General features: G+C 44.4%; 1 protein-coding gene across 5 annotated transcripts in view; it reads right to left on the reverse strand.

Moving 5' to 3' along the window:
- Positions 1–5,273: 5,273 nt before the first annotated feature.
- The window catches only part of RHAG (Rh associated glycoprotein), a 64,607-nt gene continuing 47,377 nt past the window's right edge, over positions 5,274–22,503 (reverse strand). For all 5 annotated transcript variants that reach the window (XM_056563995.1, XM_056563996.1, XM_056563993.1 and 2 more), the window contains 6 exons: positions 15,055–15,221; positions 14,280–14,417; positions 13,653–13,774; positions 11,373–11,446; positions 10,019–10,092; positions 5,274–5,703 (listed from right to left, as the gene is read on the reverse strand). In XM_056563995.1, coding sequence (XP_056419970.1) covers positions 5,632–5,703; positions 10,019–10,092; positions 11,373–11,446; positions 13,653–13,774; positions 14,280–14,417; positions 15,055–15,221 — 647 coding nt within the window. In that variant the 3' untranslated portion in view covers positions 5,274–5,631. The remainder of the gene's footprint in view (positions 5,704–10,018; positions 10,093–11,372; positions 11,447–13,652; positions 13,775–14,279; positions 14,418–15,054; positions 15,222–22,503) is intronic.

The raw sequence follows: 22,503 nt of genomic DNA on the forward strand, positions 1-22,503 counted from the left end.
TGCTCCGTGCCTGAGATCCAGGCAGGAGCAGTCAAGCGCCGATAACACTGATCACAGGCGTGTTAATACATGCCAGTGATCAGCATAGGAGATCAGTGTGTGCAGTGTTATAGGTCCCTATGGGAGCTATAACATTACAAAAAAAAAGTTAAAAAAAAGTGTTAATAAAGGTCATTTAACCCCTTCCCTAATAAAAGTTTGAATCACCCCCCTTTTCCCATAAAAAAATAAAACAGTGTAAAAAAATAAAATAAATAAACATATGTGGTATCGTCGCGTGCGTAAATGTCCGAACTATAAAAATATATCATTAATTAAACCGCACGGTCAATGGCGTACGCGCAAAAAAATTCCAAATTCCAAAAAAGCTCATTTTGGTCACTTTTTATACCATTAAAAAAATGAATAAAAAGTTATCAAAAAGTCAGATCAAAACAAAAATCATACCGATAAAAACTTCAGATCACGGCGCAAAAAATGAGTCCTCACACCGCCCTGTACGTGGAAAAATAAAAAAGTTATAGGGGTCAGGAGATTACATTTTTAAACGTATACATTTTCCTGCATGTAGTTATGATTTTTTCCAGAAGTGCAACAAAATCAAACCTTTATAAGTAGGGAATCATTTTAACCGTATGGACCTACAGAATAATGATAAGGTGTAATTTTTACCGAAATATGCACTGCGTAGAAACGGAAGCCCCCAAAAGTTACAAAATGGCGTTTTTTTTTCGATTTTGTCGCACAATGAATTTTTTTTTCGTTTCGCCGTGCATTTTGGGGTAAAATGACTAATGTCACTGCAAAGTAGAATTGGCGACGCAAAAAATAAGCCATAATATGGATTTTTAGGTGGAAAATTGAAAGGGTTATGATTTTTAAAAGGTAAGGAGGAAAAAACGAAAGTGCAAAAACGGAAAAACCCTGAGTCCTTAAGGGGTTAAATTTATTTTCTGTCTGACCACAGTGCTCTCTGCTGACACCCCTGTCTCTCTCAGGAACTGTCCAGATCTGGAGAGGTTTGCTATGGGGATTTGCTCCTGCTCTTGAGCGTTCATAAGACAGACAGACGTGTCAGCAGAGAGCACTGTGGTCAGACAGAAAATAAATCTAAAAAAGAAAAGAACTCTGCTGCTCATCGCTTGGAACAAACCGTTCCGAATGCTGGAGTCGGCGCTGGGAGCTTGTGACGTCATATCCCCACCCCCTCATGAGGGGTGGGGTGTGACATCATGAAGGGGCGGGGCTATGATGTCATGAGTTCCCGGCGCCGGCTCCAGCTCAAACTTGTTCCAGACGCTGAGCAGCGGAGTACCCCTTTAAGAATCTGCACTACAGTAAGATCTTCACAGTAGGGAACTAGTTGGACTGCAGTGGCTTCCCCACTGAAAAGTCAAAAAGAACATTAGAGACTTTTAGTCAGTACATCTGGTAGTAAATTAAAGGGACAGTGACTAAGTTTTCACTCATCTGCTTGAAAGCTGTAACTTTCCAACCCTTTGCCAAAGTGACTTTCTTTACTTGGATTTGCACAGTAACGTTACGTAAAGTGCAATGTTGTTTACAAGTTACGAGTTTCCGGATTTCTTATTCTTACACTACACCAAGTATAACCTCTGGTCAAGGACTGTCTCAACTGTTCTAGATCCTTGTTACAAAAGGTGGCACTGGATCACATGGGGAGTTATCATGTTAGAAAGACCACCCTGCCACACATCACTTTAAAAGAGATATTCCATAGGGACTACTATAATCCACTTAGATGAAGGGCCATTCACCTGAAACATGTCTATGTTTTGATCTGTGCATTTTCTGATGTCTGCTGTTTTCACTTGCTGGTGACTTTTATCCTCGTACCCTAATAAAAGGAAGATTTTTATTATGCTGGCTGATTCGTCTATCCTGGTGTTCAGTGTGCTGGAGCATACAGCCGCGCGTAGAGGTTATGTGAGCAGGCCATTTCTTTGATCTTAAATGGGTACTCCGTCCCTCGACATCTTATCCCCTATCCAAAGGATTGAGGATAAGTTGTCTGATCGTGGGGGTCCCGCCGCTGGGACCTCCATGATCTCTGTGCAGTACCCGACATTCGTTTAGAATGCTTGGAGTGGGCAGCGGGGGTCGTGATGTCACTGCCACGCCCCTCGTGACGTCACGCCATGCCCCCTCAATGCAAGCCTATGGGAGGGGGCGTGACAGCTGCCACGCCCCCTCCCATAGACTTGCTTTGAGGGGGCGTGGAGTGACGTCACGAGGGGCGTGACAGTGACGTCACAACCCCCGCCGTCGTGGGTTTCAACGGCTTAGACCAGGAGCAGGCACGTCAAGTAAGGTAAAAAGATTCATTGGATAAAAAAATGGAACATGTTTCACCGTGTTTCTGTGTTTTCATCAGGTATCTGATGAAACCGCACAAGTGCGGTGAAATGCGTTGCATTCTTTTATCCAATAAATCTTTTTCCTTACTTGAAATGCCTGCTCCTGGTCTGCGCTGTTGAAACCCACCTCTTCTCTGGAAGTCTTCACCTGCTATTTCTTTGATCTTGGTTTCACTACTTTAAAGGGTACCTCTCATCAAAAAAAACTTTTGATATATTATAGATTAATGTATGCAGAATAACTTTACAATTGCATGTTATTAAAAAATATGCTTCTTTCTATTTAATTTTCCCCTTTGAAGAAATGACCACTAGGGGTCTCCCTACCAGTCCTGGCAGCAAGCATTTCAGACTCATGCTGGAGTCCTAAACACTATGAGCTGCCAGTCTGCTTTGTTCACAAAGGAGAACACTCAGAGCTGCCAGCCTGCTTTGTTCACAGCCTGCTTGGCTGTGAACAAAGCAGGCTGGCAGCTCTGAGTGTTTAGGACTCCATCATGAGTCAGAAATGCTTGCTGACAGGACTGATCGGGAAAAATACAATAGAAAGAAGCATATTTTTCATTAACATGCTATTGGAAAGTTATTCAACATTCATTAATCTAAAATATATCAAAAGTTTGTTTGATGAGAGGTCCCCTTTAATCTGCTAGCCTCTACTACAACACCTATCCTTCTCATCGGTACCACACACACCCTATCAAACCCAATTTCCTTTCCTAGCTTCTCCTCTGCCAAACCATGACCTGCTAGCACAGCTTCCGGAGGGGTCATTTCCATGTCCTAATCTTCGCCTGTTAATAAACATTTTAAACCAAAGAATCCAATTTTTTACCGACCAAATAAATCAATACAACCAACTCATAAACACATTTATATGAATTTTATTCAGAAAACATATTTGTTTCTTTTACAAATTTCATAAACGGTAATTTCGGTCAGGCTAGTTTTGCGCCATGTTAAGCAGTGTACACCAGGCTCCACCTACCCTAAAATTATCTGTCGTTAAATAGATCTATAGACCCCCCCCATATACCTAACGGAGATAGGGACATGGGACATTTGTGGCAGGGTCTTCTGGATGGAATAGTGCAAACTCCCATACTATTCCACTGAATTGAATGCAGTAAGAAAACGTATACCGTGCAGTATACGTCCTTTTATTATGGGGCCCTATGTATGTGACATCCTCCATAAGTATACATGGGACACACATGCTGGGGACCTCCCTTATGGTCTACGTCCATGGACACTGTGTAACGCAGTGGAAAACTACCCTTAGATACATATCCACAACTTTATTTTATACTAGTCTCAATTGATTGTTACATTAAGTGCTTAACTCAGTAGAAAATGTTTTTATTTTGTTGTGTTTTTTTTTTTGTATCCAAAAATGTAAAATAACATAGAATCAATAACTTTGGTTGCTTGGGTATATCATATGACCATATTTCCTCTAAAGGTCTCATGGGGGCCGGTCTCCGATTTTTACATAGGCAGCAATTGTAATGCAGGTGTTAGATATGAATGAAGGTCTTCACATTACATAAACCTGTAGAATATCTTAGGGCTCCATTACACATGGAGGTTATCGTCAGAACAGGCCAAGATCCCCCTGTGTGATAGGCCCTGTGATCAACCAATGAGCAGCAAGCTTGTTCCTTGGCTGATTGGTTTGTTTTGACCCAAAACGTGCATCGGGCCATTAGAGGTTGAGCAATGACATCATTTGGGTTGATTACTTCATTGTAAGGGCCCTATTTGACAGCCTGATGCATGCTGGAAACGAGCGCCGATCTGCAAGATCGGCGCTCGTTTCCAGCAAGCATCGTGCCGTCTAACAGGGCCCTTCCAATTAAGTAATCAACCCAACTGATGTCATCGCTCAACCTCTTAGTTGTACAAAGCCATAATATGACACCCATAGACTTCTACACAGCCCTTCTGTATCTCCATAGGTGTGCACTTCCATTGGATACTACACTACGATGGGAAATATCTCCATACTATAGGACCAACGTGACCATTGGCCCAGTCGAAGCAAATTATTGTTTTAGGTCTAATTCAGATTGGCCTAGGATATATAAAATTGTATTATTATTATTATGCTAGTATATGATGGAATATATATGTAACAACATTCTCTATAAAATGCCTGAAATAAAAAAAAATATATATATATATATAATGAGCAGGGATCCTAAATGTATTTAATTTTATGGAAACAAATAAAAATAAAAAACTCAAACTAAGGATTCCCTGTCATTTATAACTAACATGTAAAATGCCAAAATTATAGTGAATTAAACATTAGGAATTTTTGGAACATAATCTATTTATATATGTAATACTGATGTACAGTTATGAGCAATTCAAGAAAGTAATAAAAGATTAAAGAGGTACTCCTGTATCTGAAATATTTATTATAAAGAGGGCTCAGTTAAAATAACAAAATGATACTCACCTTCCCTGGTCCCTCACAGTAGGTAGCATCTTCTGGTCCCCTGATTGTCTCAACTTGTTGGTACTTCTGAGATGAGTCCTTTCAGCAGAAAGAGAAGACCGATCACAGAAGTAGGAACAAGTGGTGATGACTTGGGGACTGAGAACAGGAGCAGCAAGGGAACAGGGTAAGTGAGTAACATCATAATGTTTTAATATTTCCTTCCAGCTAAATTCTAAAGTAATCTAAGATACCAAAATACTCCTTTACAGTGAATTTCCACCTTATAATATCACAATGTCTTCTTTTTAACATTCTCCGTCTATTAGAGCGCAAGTCCAAAGAATTAGGACCACTAAATATTCAGCTCCAGTGTGGAAAGACGCAGGCCACGCTGGATGGTACAGTTGCCAAAGCAGCCTATACACAATGGATAAACACAAGTATTTGCCATTATAGAGGTCAGTGGTATCTGTTATGTCAGAGCAGTGTTCCGCAACCAGGGGGCCCCCAGCTGTTGCAAAACTACAACTCCCAGCATGCCCAGCACTGCTGTCCAGGCATGCTGGGAGTTGTAATTTTGCAATAGCTGGAGGCGCCCTGGTTGGGTAATGCATGAATTACGGTACCTATCATAGTAAATGATGCATTCAAAGTCACTGCTAGCATATGCCATATTTTCTAGATGACGTCACTCCAGATCTTGGATACAATAGCGTATCCAAGCTTAACCTTGTATTTTTTTACTTTTTTGATTATTTTTATTTATTTATTTATTTATTTTTTCCAAAAGAAGGTGCAAAGGTCACTTCATGCATCTATCATGATTTTTCCTTGGTCTCTTTGATAATGGTTTTCTGGTTCTTCCTCCTCAAGAGGAACCTGAAAGAAATGATATTGTCGCAATGAATTTTTTTCCATAAATACATTTTAATTGCAATTTCAACGGAAAATTGCAAAACTTTCAAATTTTCTTTTACGTTTTCATGCTGTAACCCACGGCGTAAATGTATGGCTGTTTGCAAAGTAGCTTTTTGCAGCGTCCTACATTTACTGCTCTCTTACACAAGGAGTTAAAACATTTTAAACCTCCCCCTTGATAAAAATGTTCACCACACTTGAAAAAAAATAAAAATAAACATAAGGAAATAATAAAATTTTGGGTATTGGAGTGCGAAAATGTCCGAACTATTAGAATATAACATTATCGAAACTACTCGGCAAATGGTGTAAACAAAACAAACAAACAGATTGTACCAAATGCCAGAATTGCTGATTTTTGGCCAAAAATTTTGTAAGTTGTAAAATAAAACAAAAGCTATGTCAATTGACCACAATTAGTCTAACTGACCCACCAAATAAATATAACATGTTAGTTTAATCATAAAGTGCATTGCGTAAAAAAACCCAAAAAACAGAATGGCCAAAAAATTTTTTAGTTTCTGTTTTTATGTGTATTTTTTTTTTTAGTAAAATTTTTTATTGTATAGTAAAATTAAAGGCATTTTAAAAAGGACAATTATTCCCGCAAAAAACAAACCCTCATATAAGCGAATTTTAGAAAAATTTGATTGGGCCGATTTGCTTAATTTTCCGAAAAAATTTGGTTCGGTACGAATTTATTTGCGGTGACTCTATTAAAAACGGCTATTTCTGGCCTACAGAGAGCCTCAATAGGGGTGTAGAACAATTTGCCTTGTCATAACACGCATAGGGAGTGTGCTGGGTTAGTGAAATAATACTGTAATTCAGTATGACATGCAGATTACAGGCATCGCTATTAGGATCACAGATACAGAGCATCTGGATGTGGCAGCAGGGTCGGGAGACTATATGTCATCACAATATTATGGCGTCACTTATTTAATTTGAATTTATTAAAATAAAAAATAAAAATTGTAATCCTTTTTTTAGCACCCATTCTGGTGAGCATCGAGCTGGCGGTCCACTGCGAAATGAGCTACCACCTGTTCCAACCCGTGCCTCTCAGTCCGTGCCTTTTATGTAATGTGCACTCAGCATGAGAAGACCATAGGGCAGCGGTCTTCAAACTGTGGCCCTCCAGATGTTGCAAAACTACAACTCCTAGCATGCCCGGACAGCCAACGGCTGTCCTGGCATGCTGGGAATTGTAGTTTTGTAACATCTGGAGGGCCACAGTTTGAAGACCGCTGCCATAGGGCCTCACAATTGAAAAGATTAAAGATATATTTTAAAATTTTTATTGTAGATTTTAAATAGATTAACATAAAACATTTTATGTAATGTGCCAGCAGCATGAGGAGACCTCATGGCGGCACAATGACACAGCCTGGAGGTGACACCAGCATGTGGAGACCAAAATGTGGCAAAATGACCAAGTCTGGAGGTGGCTGCTTCAAGAGTAGACAATATGGTGACAGAATGACACAGCCTGAAGGTGGCGGCTGCCTGACGAGACTAAAGGGCCTCACAATTGCAAATATTAAAGATATTTTTTTTTTATTGCATGTGGCAGTGTTAACATCATCCGGATACTTGATGAAAAACTGCCACACCGCAGAGTAGCTGATTTTCCCCCCAACAGTCCGCACTGATTGACTGCTACTGCCGCCAACTCCAGGGACCCCTGTTCCACTACCTCCTGGACAGGTAGGCTGCCGCAAAGCAGGTGGTCTACCCGAGCACGTTTGGCTCCAGACTTCCCACTGCTTCCATCATGCTGACTCCCAACCATGCTACCACCTTGCTGGCTCAACTGCTGCCTTACGGGCAACCTGCCACCCTCTTCTCCTCATGATGATGAAGCCCTTTCTGCACCCGGCTCCCAAGTGCGATCGGCTTCATCATCATCGAGTTGTGTCTGCACGTCACTGATGTTCTCCTCAGGTTCCTCAACAGTGTGTGCTTCAGTAGTCTGAACGCTCACAACACCACCTACCATGCCACTCTCCTCATCACTACTTTCTCGCCTAGCAAAGGAAGTGGGGGATGTCTCCTCCACTTCTTGGCTGGGCAGTAGCTGCTGACTGTCCTCTAGTTGATGTTCCTGACAAAAAAGTGGAGCTGAACCCACAGCATAGGATACTTCTATGGGGGAGGGAACAGCATAGGACAGAGGCAATTGAAGGACAGGGACTGCTCCAGGGCCATGCTAACTGATGGTTGTGTCTGAGGAACCCACCGAGTGTTGACTGGGGGTGTCAGATGTCAGGGTGTCACTTGTGATGAAGTGGATGACCGATTAACCAGTCAATGACAGCAGATAGGTTGCTGGTCGAGACATGACCGCTAGCTGATACCAGGAGCTCAGGCCTCTTGCTGCAACTCCTGCCTGCCTGACACACACCCCTAGTCTGCTGCGACCTCTGCCTGCCCCTGATGAATTTAGGCCTCTGCCACTTCTCTGTGCATGTCCTGGCATACTTAGTGCGTATATGAGAGGAGTACAATACCCTCCACTACGCTTAAAACAGTATTTGTCTAAAACAGCAGCCGGTGTGTACTTTTGGCTGGTCTTTCAAAGTAACTAGGTCTTTAGGACTATAAACGGAACAAAATGGTACACCACGTTGATGTACGTACGGGGTATGCACATATGAGGGGAGTACAATACGCTCCACTACGCTTAAAACAGTATTTGTCTATAATAACAGCAAGTGTGTACTTCTGGCAGGCCTTGCACAGTAACTAGGCCCTTAAGACTTCAACAAGAATGAAATGGTACACCACCTATGTACGCACAGGTTTCACTTAATAGAAGACAATACGCTCCACTTCTCAATCAGTCTTTGGGAGGGGGCGTGGCGGCCATCACAACCCCTTCCATAGACTTGCATTAAGGGGGTAGAGGGGGTAGAGCCGTGGGGGGTAGAGGGGGTAGAGCCGTGATGTCACGATGTTCCGGCCCCTGAATCGCTCTGTGCAGTAATGATAGCGGGGTGCCGCAGCGGAGATCCCGGGGGTCCCCGGAAGCGGGACCCGAGCGATCTGACATCTTATCCCCTATCCTTTGGATAGGGGATAAGATGTCTAGGGGCGGAGTACCCCTTTAATGAAGCGATTTGTGCGATCGAATCATGTCAATATTCACATTTGTTGCAAAGCAAATTATTCCTGAAATTCGTAACAAATTCGGATTTGTCAGATTCAATCATTCATCCCTAGCCACCATATATATTCCCAGTATATGCAGTGGGTAGATAGTGATGTCTACAGCATCTTTGTTCACCTCCATGCTGCCATATACTGTACATCTGGCAAGGCAAATGTGGTGAGTGAGCAGGGATGTTTATAGCATCACCACCCACACTAAGGATTCTATATGCATTCACCGGCCCTAGTGCTGAATAAAGTAGTGAGGGCGGTAATTTTCAGAACTGTACCAGCTACACATCAATGCTCACGTACACTTTGTCCCAATCGCACCCACTAGAGTGCTGCAATACCTAATTGCTTGCAGCTACATTAGTATAATATTCATTGGGCCAACGGCTAGCCTGATTCTCCCATAAACATGAACACTCAGCTTGGTCGAGCATTCATGTGTTCGGAATTTTCAGCATTTTGGCTGACTACTTGAGAACAAGACTTAAAGGGGCATTCCGCTGAAAAACATCTTATCCCCTATACAAAGGACATGGCATAAGTTGTCTGTTCACGTGGGTCCTACCGCTGGGGACCCCCAAAAACCTTCAACACGGCAACATAGTCATCCGTGCACGAAGCGAACTCCACTCCGTGCCGGATAACTGGCGACTACAGTCACCACGCCCCCTCCGTTCATGTCTATGGGAGAAGGCGTGACGACTACTATGTACTGTGTATGTCCCCTCCCATAGACATGAATGGAGGGGGCGTGGAGTGACATCATAAACATGGAGGCTTCCGTGTTCCAGACGCCGTTGATGGCAGCCCGGAGATCCCGCCGCTGGGGACATCATACCCCCTCTCCTTTGGATCGGGGATAAGATGTTTCTCGTCAGACTACCCCTTTAAGGATCAAGCAGTTAGAAATGCAGCTTGCCCAATGCTTCTCTCCCGAATACTATCTGTTAGGGAAGAGTCAGGAAGCCCCCATAGGCATTAGGTGGGTGGTTGGTCCCATTGAAATGGGTAAGTTTGGCCATCATATGTCTATGGCTGAAAGAAGAAATTGAAGTGAGCTTTGCTGTGGAGCCCTAGGCTAAATGGTCTTTCATAGTATTACTTTACTTACTTCCCAGTATAGGGTATCATCATAGCAGTTCTGATCAGGAGGTTGCCCCCAGAATGGCAATTTTAAGATGAAGCCTAGAAAACGAGACAAAAGAAGAATTATTACAAAATAAAGCAAAATAACTATGAGCAAGATGACCAAAGAACAAAGCCAATGTTGGCAGTAGCAGGCTATTTCAAGATGTCATGAACACTTGAAAGAATGGAGGTCTACTGACTCCCATTTGCCAAATGACAACACTCCGTCCCCCACCTTCTGAAATGAACTGGTTTAGCCAGTGACGGGCCATTTAGCCAATCACCGGCCGCAGCAGTGTCCAACTTAAAGGGGTACTCCACCCCTAGACATCTTAACCCCCATCCAAAGGATAGGTGATAAGATGTCTGATCATGAGGGTCCCGTTGCTGGGGACCCCTGCAATCTCGGTACCCGGGACCCAGTGACCAAGACATCACAAGCCTCGGACACTGCACCCAACACTCTAAACAAACACCGGGTGCAGCAGAGAAATGGGGGGGGGCCAGCAGTGGGTCCCCGTGATCGGATAAGATGTCTAGGGGCAGAGCACCCCTTTAAGTCGGTGATTGGTTGCGCGGCTTGTGACTGCAGAGATCAGTTTGTCTTTAAAGGTGGGGGTCAGAGCACTTAGCAGGAATAGTTGTGCCCCATTATGGAAATTAAAGGGGGTCCCAGTACACTGAGCTTCTTGTGTGGCCAGTGCTTCTTTGTTTTCTATGGGGCCACCTAACATTGTCGGGCACTTAAAGGGGTAATCCACCATAAGGTGATTAAAGTACGTACCTGGCAGACAGTAATGGACACGCTTAGGAAGGATCTGTGCTTGTCTTGGGGCTAAATGGCTATGTTGTGAGATTACCATAACACTGTGGCTATCTTTTTGTGAACTGGGTATTTCCTCTTGGAGTTTTGTCTCTTAAACTATAAATCCTCCCTCCCACACATCAGCCACCCCACCCATTGAAACACAAATGAGCTGCATTTCATTCAAAAGACCAGTGTTTTCTAACCAGGGTGCCTTCACCTATTGCAAAATAATCTCTCTCCCACCCTGTAGTCGCTCCACTCATTGAAGCAAAGACATTTTCCCTTTGCACATCTGACTAGTGATGTCTTGGGCCGCATTGCAACCCTGGTAAAACCTGAGACCTGAGTAATTTTGTATACTGTTAAATAAATATTGGGACAAAAATCACAGAATAATTGGGAGATCACCATGAAACACAGGTACAGACACTATATTATAAACTACCATAACTTTACAGCCCCTGTAGCATAGACAAATAAAAAACAATTCCTGGAATATCTCTTTAAAGTAGCACCCACTTTTACACACCTGTTACAACACCTCCAACAACAGCAACAGCGAAGGTTGCAGCCAATGCAGCTCCTTGAATAACAGGAGAATAGCTGGAAGATAGGATAAATAAATGTATTATAAATTATTAAGATTTCTCTAGTATATTCATTGTATGGTATTTTAATAGTCACTAGATTGAGTCAGCACTGGGAAAACTTAGAGCAGATGCCAAAGGGCCTAAGGGAATCTTGACAGACATGGTGTGTACAAGGAGCTCAATGTGATTAAAGTCAATGAGCAAGAATGCAACTTGGGCTAACCCTGAGCTATTGTACATATCCTATAAGTTTACCATAAGTGGGTTAATGGGAATAGACAATACAGACAGCATCCCTCTATAAATATAGATGCAGACAGAGATAGATGTTTCATAATTTGATATCAAGAACAAGCAGGTACAGCAAGCCGGAAAACAGGGGTGTAAGTAGTCATATGGCTTGATAGGACTAATCATCAGGATTCAGGACATACACTTTTTATCTCCATAGTCCATTCCAGCTCTGACATGTTAGCCTTTTTTGTTTTGTTTTGCAAAAGTCCAAGGGGCGTTCCCTAGTACAGCAAGAACCTAGGCAAGTCCAGCCCTTCTCCTCTTATTCACCACCTCTGTACCCACTTGCATCCACCTAGCTAGTTTAAATGGGCACTCTCATTAAAAAAAAAATTGCTATTGCACTCCTTATGGTAAATAAAAAATCTTTCTAATGTACTTTGTATAAAAAAAATTATCTATATTTTATTTGTGTTTAAAAAAGCTGCCACTATGTGTCTTCCTTCTTGTCCAGAACACATTTCCTCCCCATCTCTTGCACAGACTTTTGGACTCCTGCTGGCCTGGCAGAAGTCCAAAATCAGGAAATGCAGTCTGGAGTGCTGAGGAGTGTGTGTGCAGCCTTAACCAATCATAGCTCATCTCACACTGAACTGTTCTGGGCTGTGTGTAGCGGAGTGAGGGAGGAAGTTCTTCCTTATATGGCTTCAGATGATGTCCCGTCTGCTTGGTAATGCCCCTTCCCAGTCTGTGAATCTGACAGAGACTGAGCAGAAAATACAGAGCAATATGAAGGTAGAAAACTAAACAATAATAAAAAATAAAGGGAGGGGGTAATTTATGATGATGGGGGCAGTGAACTGGGGGATTATAAAATTTAACAAGATCATGATCGGTACTCTTTAATTGACAACCACTAGATAAACAGGACATGGGCTTGACTACCCTGGGCTCTTAGTCTGCTGGGGAACGCCCCCTGGACACTAGGGCCTCATTTACAAATAAACAAAAATGGCTTTTGGGGGAGATTTATCAAAGCCTGTGCAGAGGTAAAATTGTGCAGTTTCCTATAGCAACCAATCAGATTGCTTCTTTAATTTTTCACAGGCCTTCCTAAAAATGAAAGAAGCAAGCTGATTGATTGCTATGGGCAACTTGTCAAGTTTTACTCTGCACAGGTTTTGATAAATCTCCCCCTTTATCTCGGCATTTGTAAGGACAATTGAGATAAAAATTGTATATTCGGAATTCGGATGATTGGCCCTACCCAGCCTTCAACTGATTTACACTCATGTTTTTCTGCTGACTTATCAGTTTCAAAACAAAAGGATCTTACAATAAAACGTATAACAATAATAAAAGGATAAAAAAAAAAAAAAAAGGTACACCAACGAATAATTATAATAAAGAGCAATGCAAGAAATGGTTCTAACTTCAATTTAAATGCACTTGTCATAAATAGTGTTGCTCGCGAATATTCGCAATTCAAATTTTATTCGCGAATATCGCATATTCACGAATTTGCGAATATTCGCGAATATAGCACTATATATTCGAAATTACGAATAATCACTTTTTTTTCACAGTACACATCACAGTGATCACCCCTCTCTGCTTCCAGCTTGTGTGGTGTAAAGAAGGCTCTAATACTACTGTGTGAGACCGCCGGGCGGATATTCACATATGCGAATATTCACGAATATTGATCCCTCCCTTCTGCTGCTTCTATCAAGTTACACTGGTATACTTGCTATGAAGTTCATAAATTTTCACATATGCAAATTTTCACACATGATAATTTACGCATATGCAAATTTACGCATATGCGAAAAAAAACTGAATATGCGAATATATGACGAATATTCGTCCATATATTCATGAAATATTGCGAATTCGAATATGGCCTATGCCGCTCAACACTAGTCATATACAGAATGTTATAGAAGTAACCAATAGATCCTATTAGTATCAGGAGTGTCACTCACTTGGGTTTAGCTCCAAGGGCGGTGGCCACGATACCCGCCAGCCCACCTAAAATCCCTGGTAAACCGTGCAGATTGTGTACTCCACATGTGTCCTGAATCCTGAGCTTAGATGCAAAAATTGGCTAAAAGAGACAAAATTGACAAAATCAACGCAAAGCAATTCTAAAGAATATAAGAAATTAACAAAAACAAAACATAAACGGCTATGATACATTACAGTCTAATGCAATGGTCTCAAACTGTGGCCCTTCAGATTTTGCAAAACTTCAACTCCCAGCATGCCCGGACAGCCAACGGCTGTCCGGACATGCTGGGAGTTGAAGTTTTGCTAAATCTGAAGGGCCACAGTATGAGATCACTGGTCTAGTGACTATGTTTATGTTGGTTGCACATGAGCATACTATGGGAAAATGTTTGTGTCCTTATTATGGTTGTAAACCCTGGAACATGTATAGGTATAATAAACCAACAGCATCACATGGATGTATAAAGCTGTTTGTTTCGGTCATGGTTGGGCAGGGTATTGTGGCCGTAATAAAGGTACAATAATTTTCCTATGTTACTCTTACCTGATATCCACAATAGTCCCATTTATACTAATATGTATACTCATGTATGTATACTCACAGTTAAAAACTTGAATCCAAGGGTAGAAATTATACCGGCAGTAAAACCAATAATCATTGCGCCAAAGGGTCCAATATTCATGTCAGCGCAGGTACCCACCGCTACACCTCCGGCCAGGGTGGCATTCTGGATGTGAACCTGTATGGGACAAGTCAATATGACACCGATCATATAGAAATGACTTAATTAAAGGGGTACTCTGGTGGAAAACTTTTTTTGTTTAATGAACTGGTGCCAGAAAGTTAAACAGATTTGTAAATTACTTCTATTAAAAAATCTTTACCCTTCCTGTACTTTTTAGCAGCTGTATGCTACAGAGGAAATTCTGTTCTTTGTTTTATTTATTTTTTTTTGTCTTGTCCACAGTGCTCTCTGCTGACACCTGATGTCCGTATCAGGAACTGTCCAGGGCAGGAGAAAATCCGCAGAGCAAACCTATGCTGCTCTGGACAGTTCCAGACACGGACAGAGGTGTCAGCAGAGAGCACTGTGGACAAGACAAAAAAGAAGTTAAAAAAGAACAGAATTTCCTCTGTAGCATACAGCTGCTAAAAAGTACTGGAAGGGTAAAGATTTTTTTTATAGAAGTAATTTACAAATCTGTTTAACTTTCTGGCACCAGTTGAGTTATAAAGACCTAAAAAAAATGTTTTCCACAATAGTACCCCTTTAATTAGTGAGTTAAACTTTAGTCTGTCTGTCTAGGCTGCAAATATTCACTCTAGAATGTGCTGGAGTCGGTAGAGAAAGTGACATCATTTTAGTTGTTTCTTACCATATCAAACTTTCCTTTGTGGTCAACCAAGCTGGAGAAGGCATAAGCAGTGAGCACGGAGGCTGCCAGTGAGAAGTAAGTGTTAATGATGGCCATCTCTTGGTCAGCTCCATGGTTGGCAATGGCGGAGTTGAAGCTTGGCCAAAACATCCACAGAAAGAGAGTTCCTGAAAGTCGAGCAGAATATGAGCTCATCATTGTGTACAAGGATTTTTAGATTTATAAATGGCTAAATTATTTATCATGCAATAGAAATAATGTCAGCAAGGAATGATGAATGTGCTGATCTGGTTAGGGGTCAGTGACCTTTCCACTCACGTTGGGACAGGGAGAAGTTCACCCCTGCTCATACACAAAACCACTTTCCCTGCCTACTTGCATATGTGCGCTGGACAGCAGATCCACAACTGGACGACAGTCTCTGCTCTGGAATACAGTGCAGGGGCTTAACACAGTCCAAAACAACAAAGGACAAAAAGAGTTAACAGGCACATAATAAAATACGAAACAGTAGTTTAACAAGCTGGGTCCAAAGCAAAATAGCAGAAAATGTACCAAATCACTAAGCAAAGAATACATGCATAGGAAGCCGAATACACAGAATAGAGCAAACCAAGAGTTGTGTGGAAGCTAGTGCAGATGAACTGAACACAAGCAAGGCCTTAGCAGATTTGCAAGGTATTTATGTGCACACGGAATGGGCATGGATTCTGAAAGCACATGTAATAGGCTATGGGTCCAAGCCCACTGATAGGACCAGGTATTGTCAAAGCAACTCATGATGCTACGAACACTTAACCCTGAAAATTTAACCCTGAAGTTAGAACCTGATCTTACTTTTTACAGTAACACAGAGAACTAAAATGTGACAACACAGCAGTCTGTTGTATAATGACAAACTTTACTGAATGTGTTCCATGTGCAGTGGTACAACTAGGATGTAGCTTTGTAGTTTCCCCAATGTTGCGAAAGATGTTAAAGGGATACTCACGTGAAAATCTTTCTTTCTTTTTTTTTTTTTTTTAATCAACTGGTGCCAGAAAGTTCAACAGATTTGTAAATTACTTCTATTAAAAAATCTTAATCCTTAAAACACAATTTATTTGTGTCACGATTCGGCTTACAGGTTGTGGATCCACTGTGTCAGCGAGGGATTGGCGTGGACCGTGCCGGTGGACCGGTTCTAAGTGGCTACTGGTGTTCACCAGAGCCCGCCGCAAAGCGGGATGGTCTTGCTGCGGCGGTAGCAACCAGGTCGTATCCACTAGCAACGGCTCAACCTCGCTGACTGCTGAGAAGGCGTGGGACAGAAGGACTAGGCAGAGGCAAGGTCAGACGTAGCAGAAGGTCGGGGCAGGTGGCAAGGTTCGTAGTCTATATGGATAGCAGGAGATCAGGTAACACAGGCTTGGACAACACTAAACGCTTTCACTGGCACAAGGCAACAAGATCCGGCAAGGGAGTGCAGGGGAAGTGATGTGATATAGCCAGGGAGCAGGTGGAAGCTAATTAAGCTAATTGGGCCAGGCACCAATCATTGGTGCACTGGCCCTTAAGTCTCAGAGAGCTGGCGCGCGCGCACCCTAGAGAGCGGAGCCGCGCGCGCCAGTACATGACAGCCGGGGACCGGGACGGGTAAGTGACTTGGGATGCGATTCGCGAGCGGGCGCGTCCCGCTATGCGAATCGCATCCCCGCCGGCAATGTCAGTGCAGCGCTCCCGGTCAGCGGGTCTGACCGGGGCGCTGCAGGGAGAGAGAGACGCCGTGAGCGCTCCGGGGAGGAGCAGGGACCCGGAGCGCTCGGTGTAACAGTACCCCCCCCTTAGGTCTCCCCCTTTTTTTGTCCGGCAACTGCTTTACCTGGGACGAGGACACTTGGAGTGAATGTAGGGTTTCCTCAAAGGCAGGCAGTACAGCAGGAGTGGGAATGGGGAGGGAGGGCAGAGGGTGAAGCTTGGCACGGGGCAGGGTGTCACCAGGACGGGGGCCATGAGGAGGCAAGGCACAGTCCAGATAAGCCTTGGGGGGACCAGGTGTAGGAGGAGGCACTGAGGCTTGCCTGACGGGACTGGGAGGGGGGGAGAGGCATTTCTTGTGGCAAGCAGAGTCCCAGTTCTTGATCTCCCCGGTGGTCCAGTCAAGGGTGGGAGAATGAAGCTGGAGCCATGGCAGACCGAGGAGGACCTCAGAGGTGCAGTTGGGAAGGACAAAAAATTCAATCATTTCGTGATGGGGTCCAATGCACATTAAGAGGGGTTTTGTGCGGTAACGCACGGTGCAATCCAATCTAACTCCGTTGACCGCGGAAATGTAGAGCGGCTTGACGAGACGGGTCACCGGGATGCAGAATTTATTCACCAAAGAATCCAGAATAAAATTCCCAGAGGCACCAGAGTCCAAGCAGGCCACGGCTGAGAGGAAGGAGTTGGTAGAAGGAGAAATCCGCACGGGCACCGTGAGACGTGGAGAAGCAGACTTCGAACCAAGAGACGCCACACCCACGTGAGCTGGGTGCGTGCGTGCGTTTCTTAGACGTGGAGGACGAATAGGGCAATCCACCAAGAAATGCTCGATACTGGCACAGTACAGACAAAGATTTTCTTCCCTACGGCGATTCCTCTCTTCCTGGGTCAGGCGAGACCGTTCCACTTGCATGGCCTCCTCGGCGGGAGGCCCAGGCGTAGATTGCAAAGGATACTGTGGGAGAGGTGCCCAGAGATCTAAGTCTTTTTCCTGGCGGAGCTCCTGATGTCTCTCAGAAAAACGCATGTCAATGCGGGTGGCCAAATGGATAAGTTCTTGCAGGTTGGCAGGAATCTCTCGTGCGGCCAGCACATCCTTGATGTTACTGGATAGGCCTTTTTTAAAGGTTGCGCAGAGAGCCTCGTGGATGGCGTACTCACCTACTGAAGAATTACCCTGGACCAGGTTCAGCAGGGCAGTCTCGGCAGAAGAAGCTCGGGCTGGTTCCTCGAAGACACTACGGACTTCAGCGAAGAAGGACTGGACTGTGGCTGTGGCAGGATCATTGCAGTCCCAGAGCGGTGTGGCCCAAGACAAGGCCTTTCCTGAAAGAAGGCTCACTATGAACGCCACCTTAGACCGTTCTGTTGGAAACAGGTCCGACAACATCTCCATATGCAGGGAACATTGAGACAAAAATCCACGGCAGAGTCTAGAGTCCCCATCAAATTTGTCCGACAGGGACAAGCGGAGGCTAGGAGCGGCTACTCGCTGCGGAGGAGGTGCAGGAGCTGGCGGAGGAGATGGTTGCTGCTGTAGCAGAGGCAGAAGTTGCTGTAACGTGGCGGTCAACTGCGACAGCTGCTGTCCTTGTTGGGCAATTTGCTGCGATTGCTGAGTGACCACCGTGGTAAGGTCAGCGAGACTTGGCAGCGGCACCTCAGCGGGATCCATGGCCGGATCTACTGTCACGATTCAGCTTACAGGTTGTGGATCCACTGTGTCAGCGAGGGATTGGCGTGGACCGTGCCGGTGGACCGGTTCTAAGTGGCTACTGGTGTTCACCAGAGCCCGCCGCAAAGCGGGATGGTCTTGCTGCGGCGGTAGCAACCAGGTCGTATCCACTAGCAACGGCTCAACCTCGCTGACTGCTGAGAAGGCGTGGGACAGAAGGACTAGGCAGAGGCAAGGTCAGACGTAGCAGAAGGTCGGGGCAGGCGGCAAGGTTCGTAGTCTATATGGATAGCAGGAGATCAGGTAACACAGGCTTGGACAACACTAAACGCTTTCACTGGCACAAGGCAACAAGATCCGGCAAGGGAGTGCAGGGGAAGTGATGTGATATAGCCAGGGAGCAGGTGGAAGCTAATTAAGCTAATTGGGCCAGGCACCAATCATTGGTGCACTGGCCCTTAAGTCTCAGAGAGCTGGCGCGCGCGCACCCTAGAGAGCGGAGCCGCGCGCGCCAGTACATGACAGCCGGGGACCGGGACGGGTAAGTGACTTGGGATGCGATTCGCGAGCGGGGACCCGGAGCGCTCGGCGTAACAATTTGGCTGTATACTACAGAGGAAATGCTTTTCTTTTTGGATTTCTCTGATGTCACGACCACAGTACTCTCTGCTGACCTCTGCTGTCCATTTTAGGAACTTTCCAGAGCAGCATATGTTTGCTATGGGGATTTTCTCCTGCTCTGGACAGTTCCAAAAATGGACAGCAGAGGTCAGCAGAGAGCACTGTGGTCATGACATCAGAGAAATCCAAAAAGAAAAGCATTTCCTCTGTAGTATACAGCCCCTAAAAAGTACTGGAAAGATTAAGATTTTTTAATAGAAGTAATTTACAAATCTGTTTAACTTTCCGGAGCCAGTTGATATGTATATATATATATATATATATATATATATATATATATATATATATATATATAAAGGTTTTGCCTGGAATACCCCTTTAATAGTTGCATACATTCTCACAGATTGAATGAAGATTGCTGCAAACTAAGCCTTAGGGAGAAGTTTTCAGCAGAGCAGCTACTAGGCTCCTATTATAAATGTGGCACATGCCACCTATGTCCCCTAGCCCCCACCCCCTACCATGCAGTGCAGCTGTGCAGAGAGCTGTCAACTTTCTCGAACACTGGCCCCCATGGACATGGGGGCCATCATTAGAAACCGTGGCCATGGAAGCCAGAATGCTCCTTTGGCTCGGAAGCCTTCGTCTCCCTTACCAGCCCAGCAGCTGGGACCTGCCTGTGTGGCGACCCAGTACAGAATCACGTGTTCTTCTGTACTCCTGCCCATCCTGCGTGGCAGATGCTGCTTCAATGTCCATCTTGGGCCCACTCTCCTGAGAACTGTCTATAATGCACAGTATAATGTAATGTTATATAATGGTTAATGTAATGGTATTTTCTATGCACTTGTTACTTTAAAGGGGTACTTTTATTTTTAAATCAACTGGTGCCAGAAAGTTAAACAGATTTGTTAAGTACTTCTATTAAAAAATCTTTACCCTTCCAGTGCTGAGGACACCTGATGCCCATATCAGGAACTGTCCAGTGCAGGAGAAAATCCCCATTGCAAATCTATGCTGCTTTGAACAGTTCCTGACATGGACAGAGGTGTCAGCAGAGAGCACTGTGGACAAAAAAGAAATTTAAAAAGAAAAGAATTTCCTCTGTAGCATACAGCTGCTAAAAAGTACTGGAAGGGTAAAGATTTTTTAATAGAAGTCATTTACAAATCTGTTTAACTTTCTGGCACCAGTTGATTTAAAAAAATAATAGTTTTCCCCCGGAGTACCCCTTTAAGAATTCTGTTGCTATGAACCTTGTTGTTAGCGGAGTATGCAGAGGTGAACCAGGTGACTTATCCAGCCAATGGGATCTCTCTAAATTGTTCCATATATAGTGAGGTCAGAGTTCAGTTCTCTCTCTTGCTCTCTTGCTGTGGTACAGTTTGGTAAAGTGTGAAGTCTGTCTGTGAGGTGATCCTGAAAGAGGCGTGAGGCTTAGTCCAGCAACCACGCATCTACTACCAGTTAACCCCACTACCCAGGTGAAAGTCAAAGCCTTGCGGTAAGCACTAAGTCCGGGGAATTTAATACAAGTCAAATCCAGCAAGTCAGTCAAGCTCAAGTCACTAAAGTCTATCGTAGGCTGCATACAAGTCAAGTCAGCCATATACAGCACAATCAACTATAAGTCCCAGCAAGCCAATAAGCTTCCCAAAGTTCACCCTGCATCTCCTTCATGCTAATCTGAGCTGTAACCGATTGTACCATCTTTCCAAGTGATTGGAGTGATTATTTGCCCTGTGCTTGGCACAGGAGAAGCTGGTCTGCCTCGGGTGGTGTATAGGTCAACCATGCCCTGGTGTCACGAAACGGTTAATTACACATTACCCTTACCCGACATCACACCTGTATGAAATTGCTGCAGTTTTAGCAAGAAGGTGGAAATAGCGTAAACTATGGAAATTATTGTGGCTGCAGAAGGGCAGTGTTCTTAGCAGAAGCAGGGAATTTTCCGCCCATGGTTATTTTGTTTAAGACAAGGTTGTATTTAAATGGAGTGACTGTGAGAATTGGACATGGATAGAATAACTTTTCCGTCAACGGGACCATGGAAATGACTGTAGCAGCAGGGCATGCATGATCCGATCTCATGGGAGGCAGTGACCTTACTACTCATATGCTTATACACTTGACTGCGAGTGACAAAAGCCGTTTCAGGAAGTGGTGGGGGAAAGCTGTGCTTTATCCAATGGAACCATGGGAATTATTTCATCAGTAAGAAAGGAAACCTTTGCATTTGTGTGATTATGCAACTGAAGACAATGCAGAATGTGACCGGTACACAATACATAGGAATATATAGGATATGCTGTAGCCAATGAAACCACTGTGGTAATAGTTACAGCGGGAGAAGAAGAATATATTTTTTGGTAGACAGTGACCTTCCCCTCATATTTAAAGACATTTGTATTAGAGATTGGCCGATTATCGGTTTGGCCGATATTATCGGCCGATAATCTTGATTTTGGACATTATCGGTATCAGAAATTACCTTGCCAATATGCCAATAATGCCTCACCGCCCGCCCCTCGGCCAGAGACGACCATCGCCACTGTTGCCCCATTGCCTCCCCCCATCCTCTGCCCAGATACCGCCGCTGCTGCCCCATTGCCTCCCCCCATCCTCTGCCCACATACTGCCACCGCCCCATCGCCTCCTCCCATCCCCGATGTTATAATTACCTGTTCCCAGGGTCCGCTATACTTCTGGCACCTGTGCTGTTGCCGTGCACTGTGCTGCACAATGACGAGTGATGTCCCCAACGCGACGTCACCATCAGTGCGCACAGTGACAGCGCAGGACGCCGACGGAGCCAGAAGTATCGCAGACCCCAGGAACAGGTAATTATAACACCGGGGATGGGGGGAGGCGATGGGGAGGCGGCGGTATGTGGGCAGAGGATGGGGGGGGGCGGCAGTGGTATGTGGGCAGAGGATGGGGGGGGGGAGGCGATGGGGCAACTGTGGTGGTTAGACTCAGGACCCCAGGACAGGCAGGGGGAGAGAAGCGGCCGGCGGCGGTCTCTGGCCCGGCAAAAGCCACTGCAGTTCATTGATTTAAAGCGCTCGTTTTAAATCATTGATCTGCAACGGCTTCTGCGGCCCTGGGGGGTTGAAATAGCCGATAACTTATCGGTATAAGTTATCGGCTATCGGCCTGAAAGGTGACAGATTATCGGTATTGGCCCTAAAAAATCGATATCGGTCGATCCCTAATTTGTATATGTAACAGGGTCAGTCTCAGGAAGTGGGATGAAAGAGTATACATTGTAGCCAATGAGACAATGGGAATAATTGTAGCAGCAGGAGGTGAGTGTTCTGATCTTGTGGGAGGCAGTGACTTTTCTAGTTGTGGTTATGATGATATTGAAGACATTTCCGCATATAGCAGTGGCGGGTCCCAGAAGA

Source organism: Hyla sarda, chromosome 3, assembly GCF_029499605.1.
Source record: "Hyla sarda isolate aHylSar1 chromosome 3, aHylSar1.hap1, whole genome shotgun sequence".
Lineage (NCBI taxonomy): Eukaryota > Metazoa > Chordata > Amphibia > Anura > Hylidae > Hyla > Hyla sarda.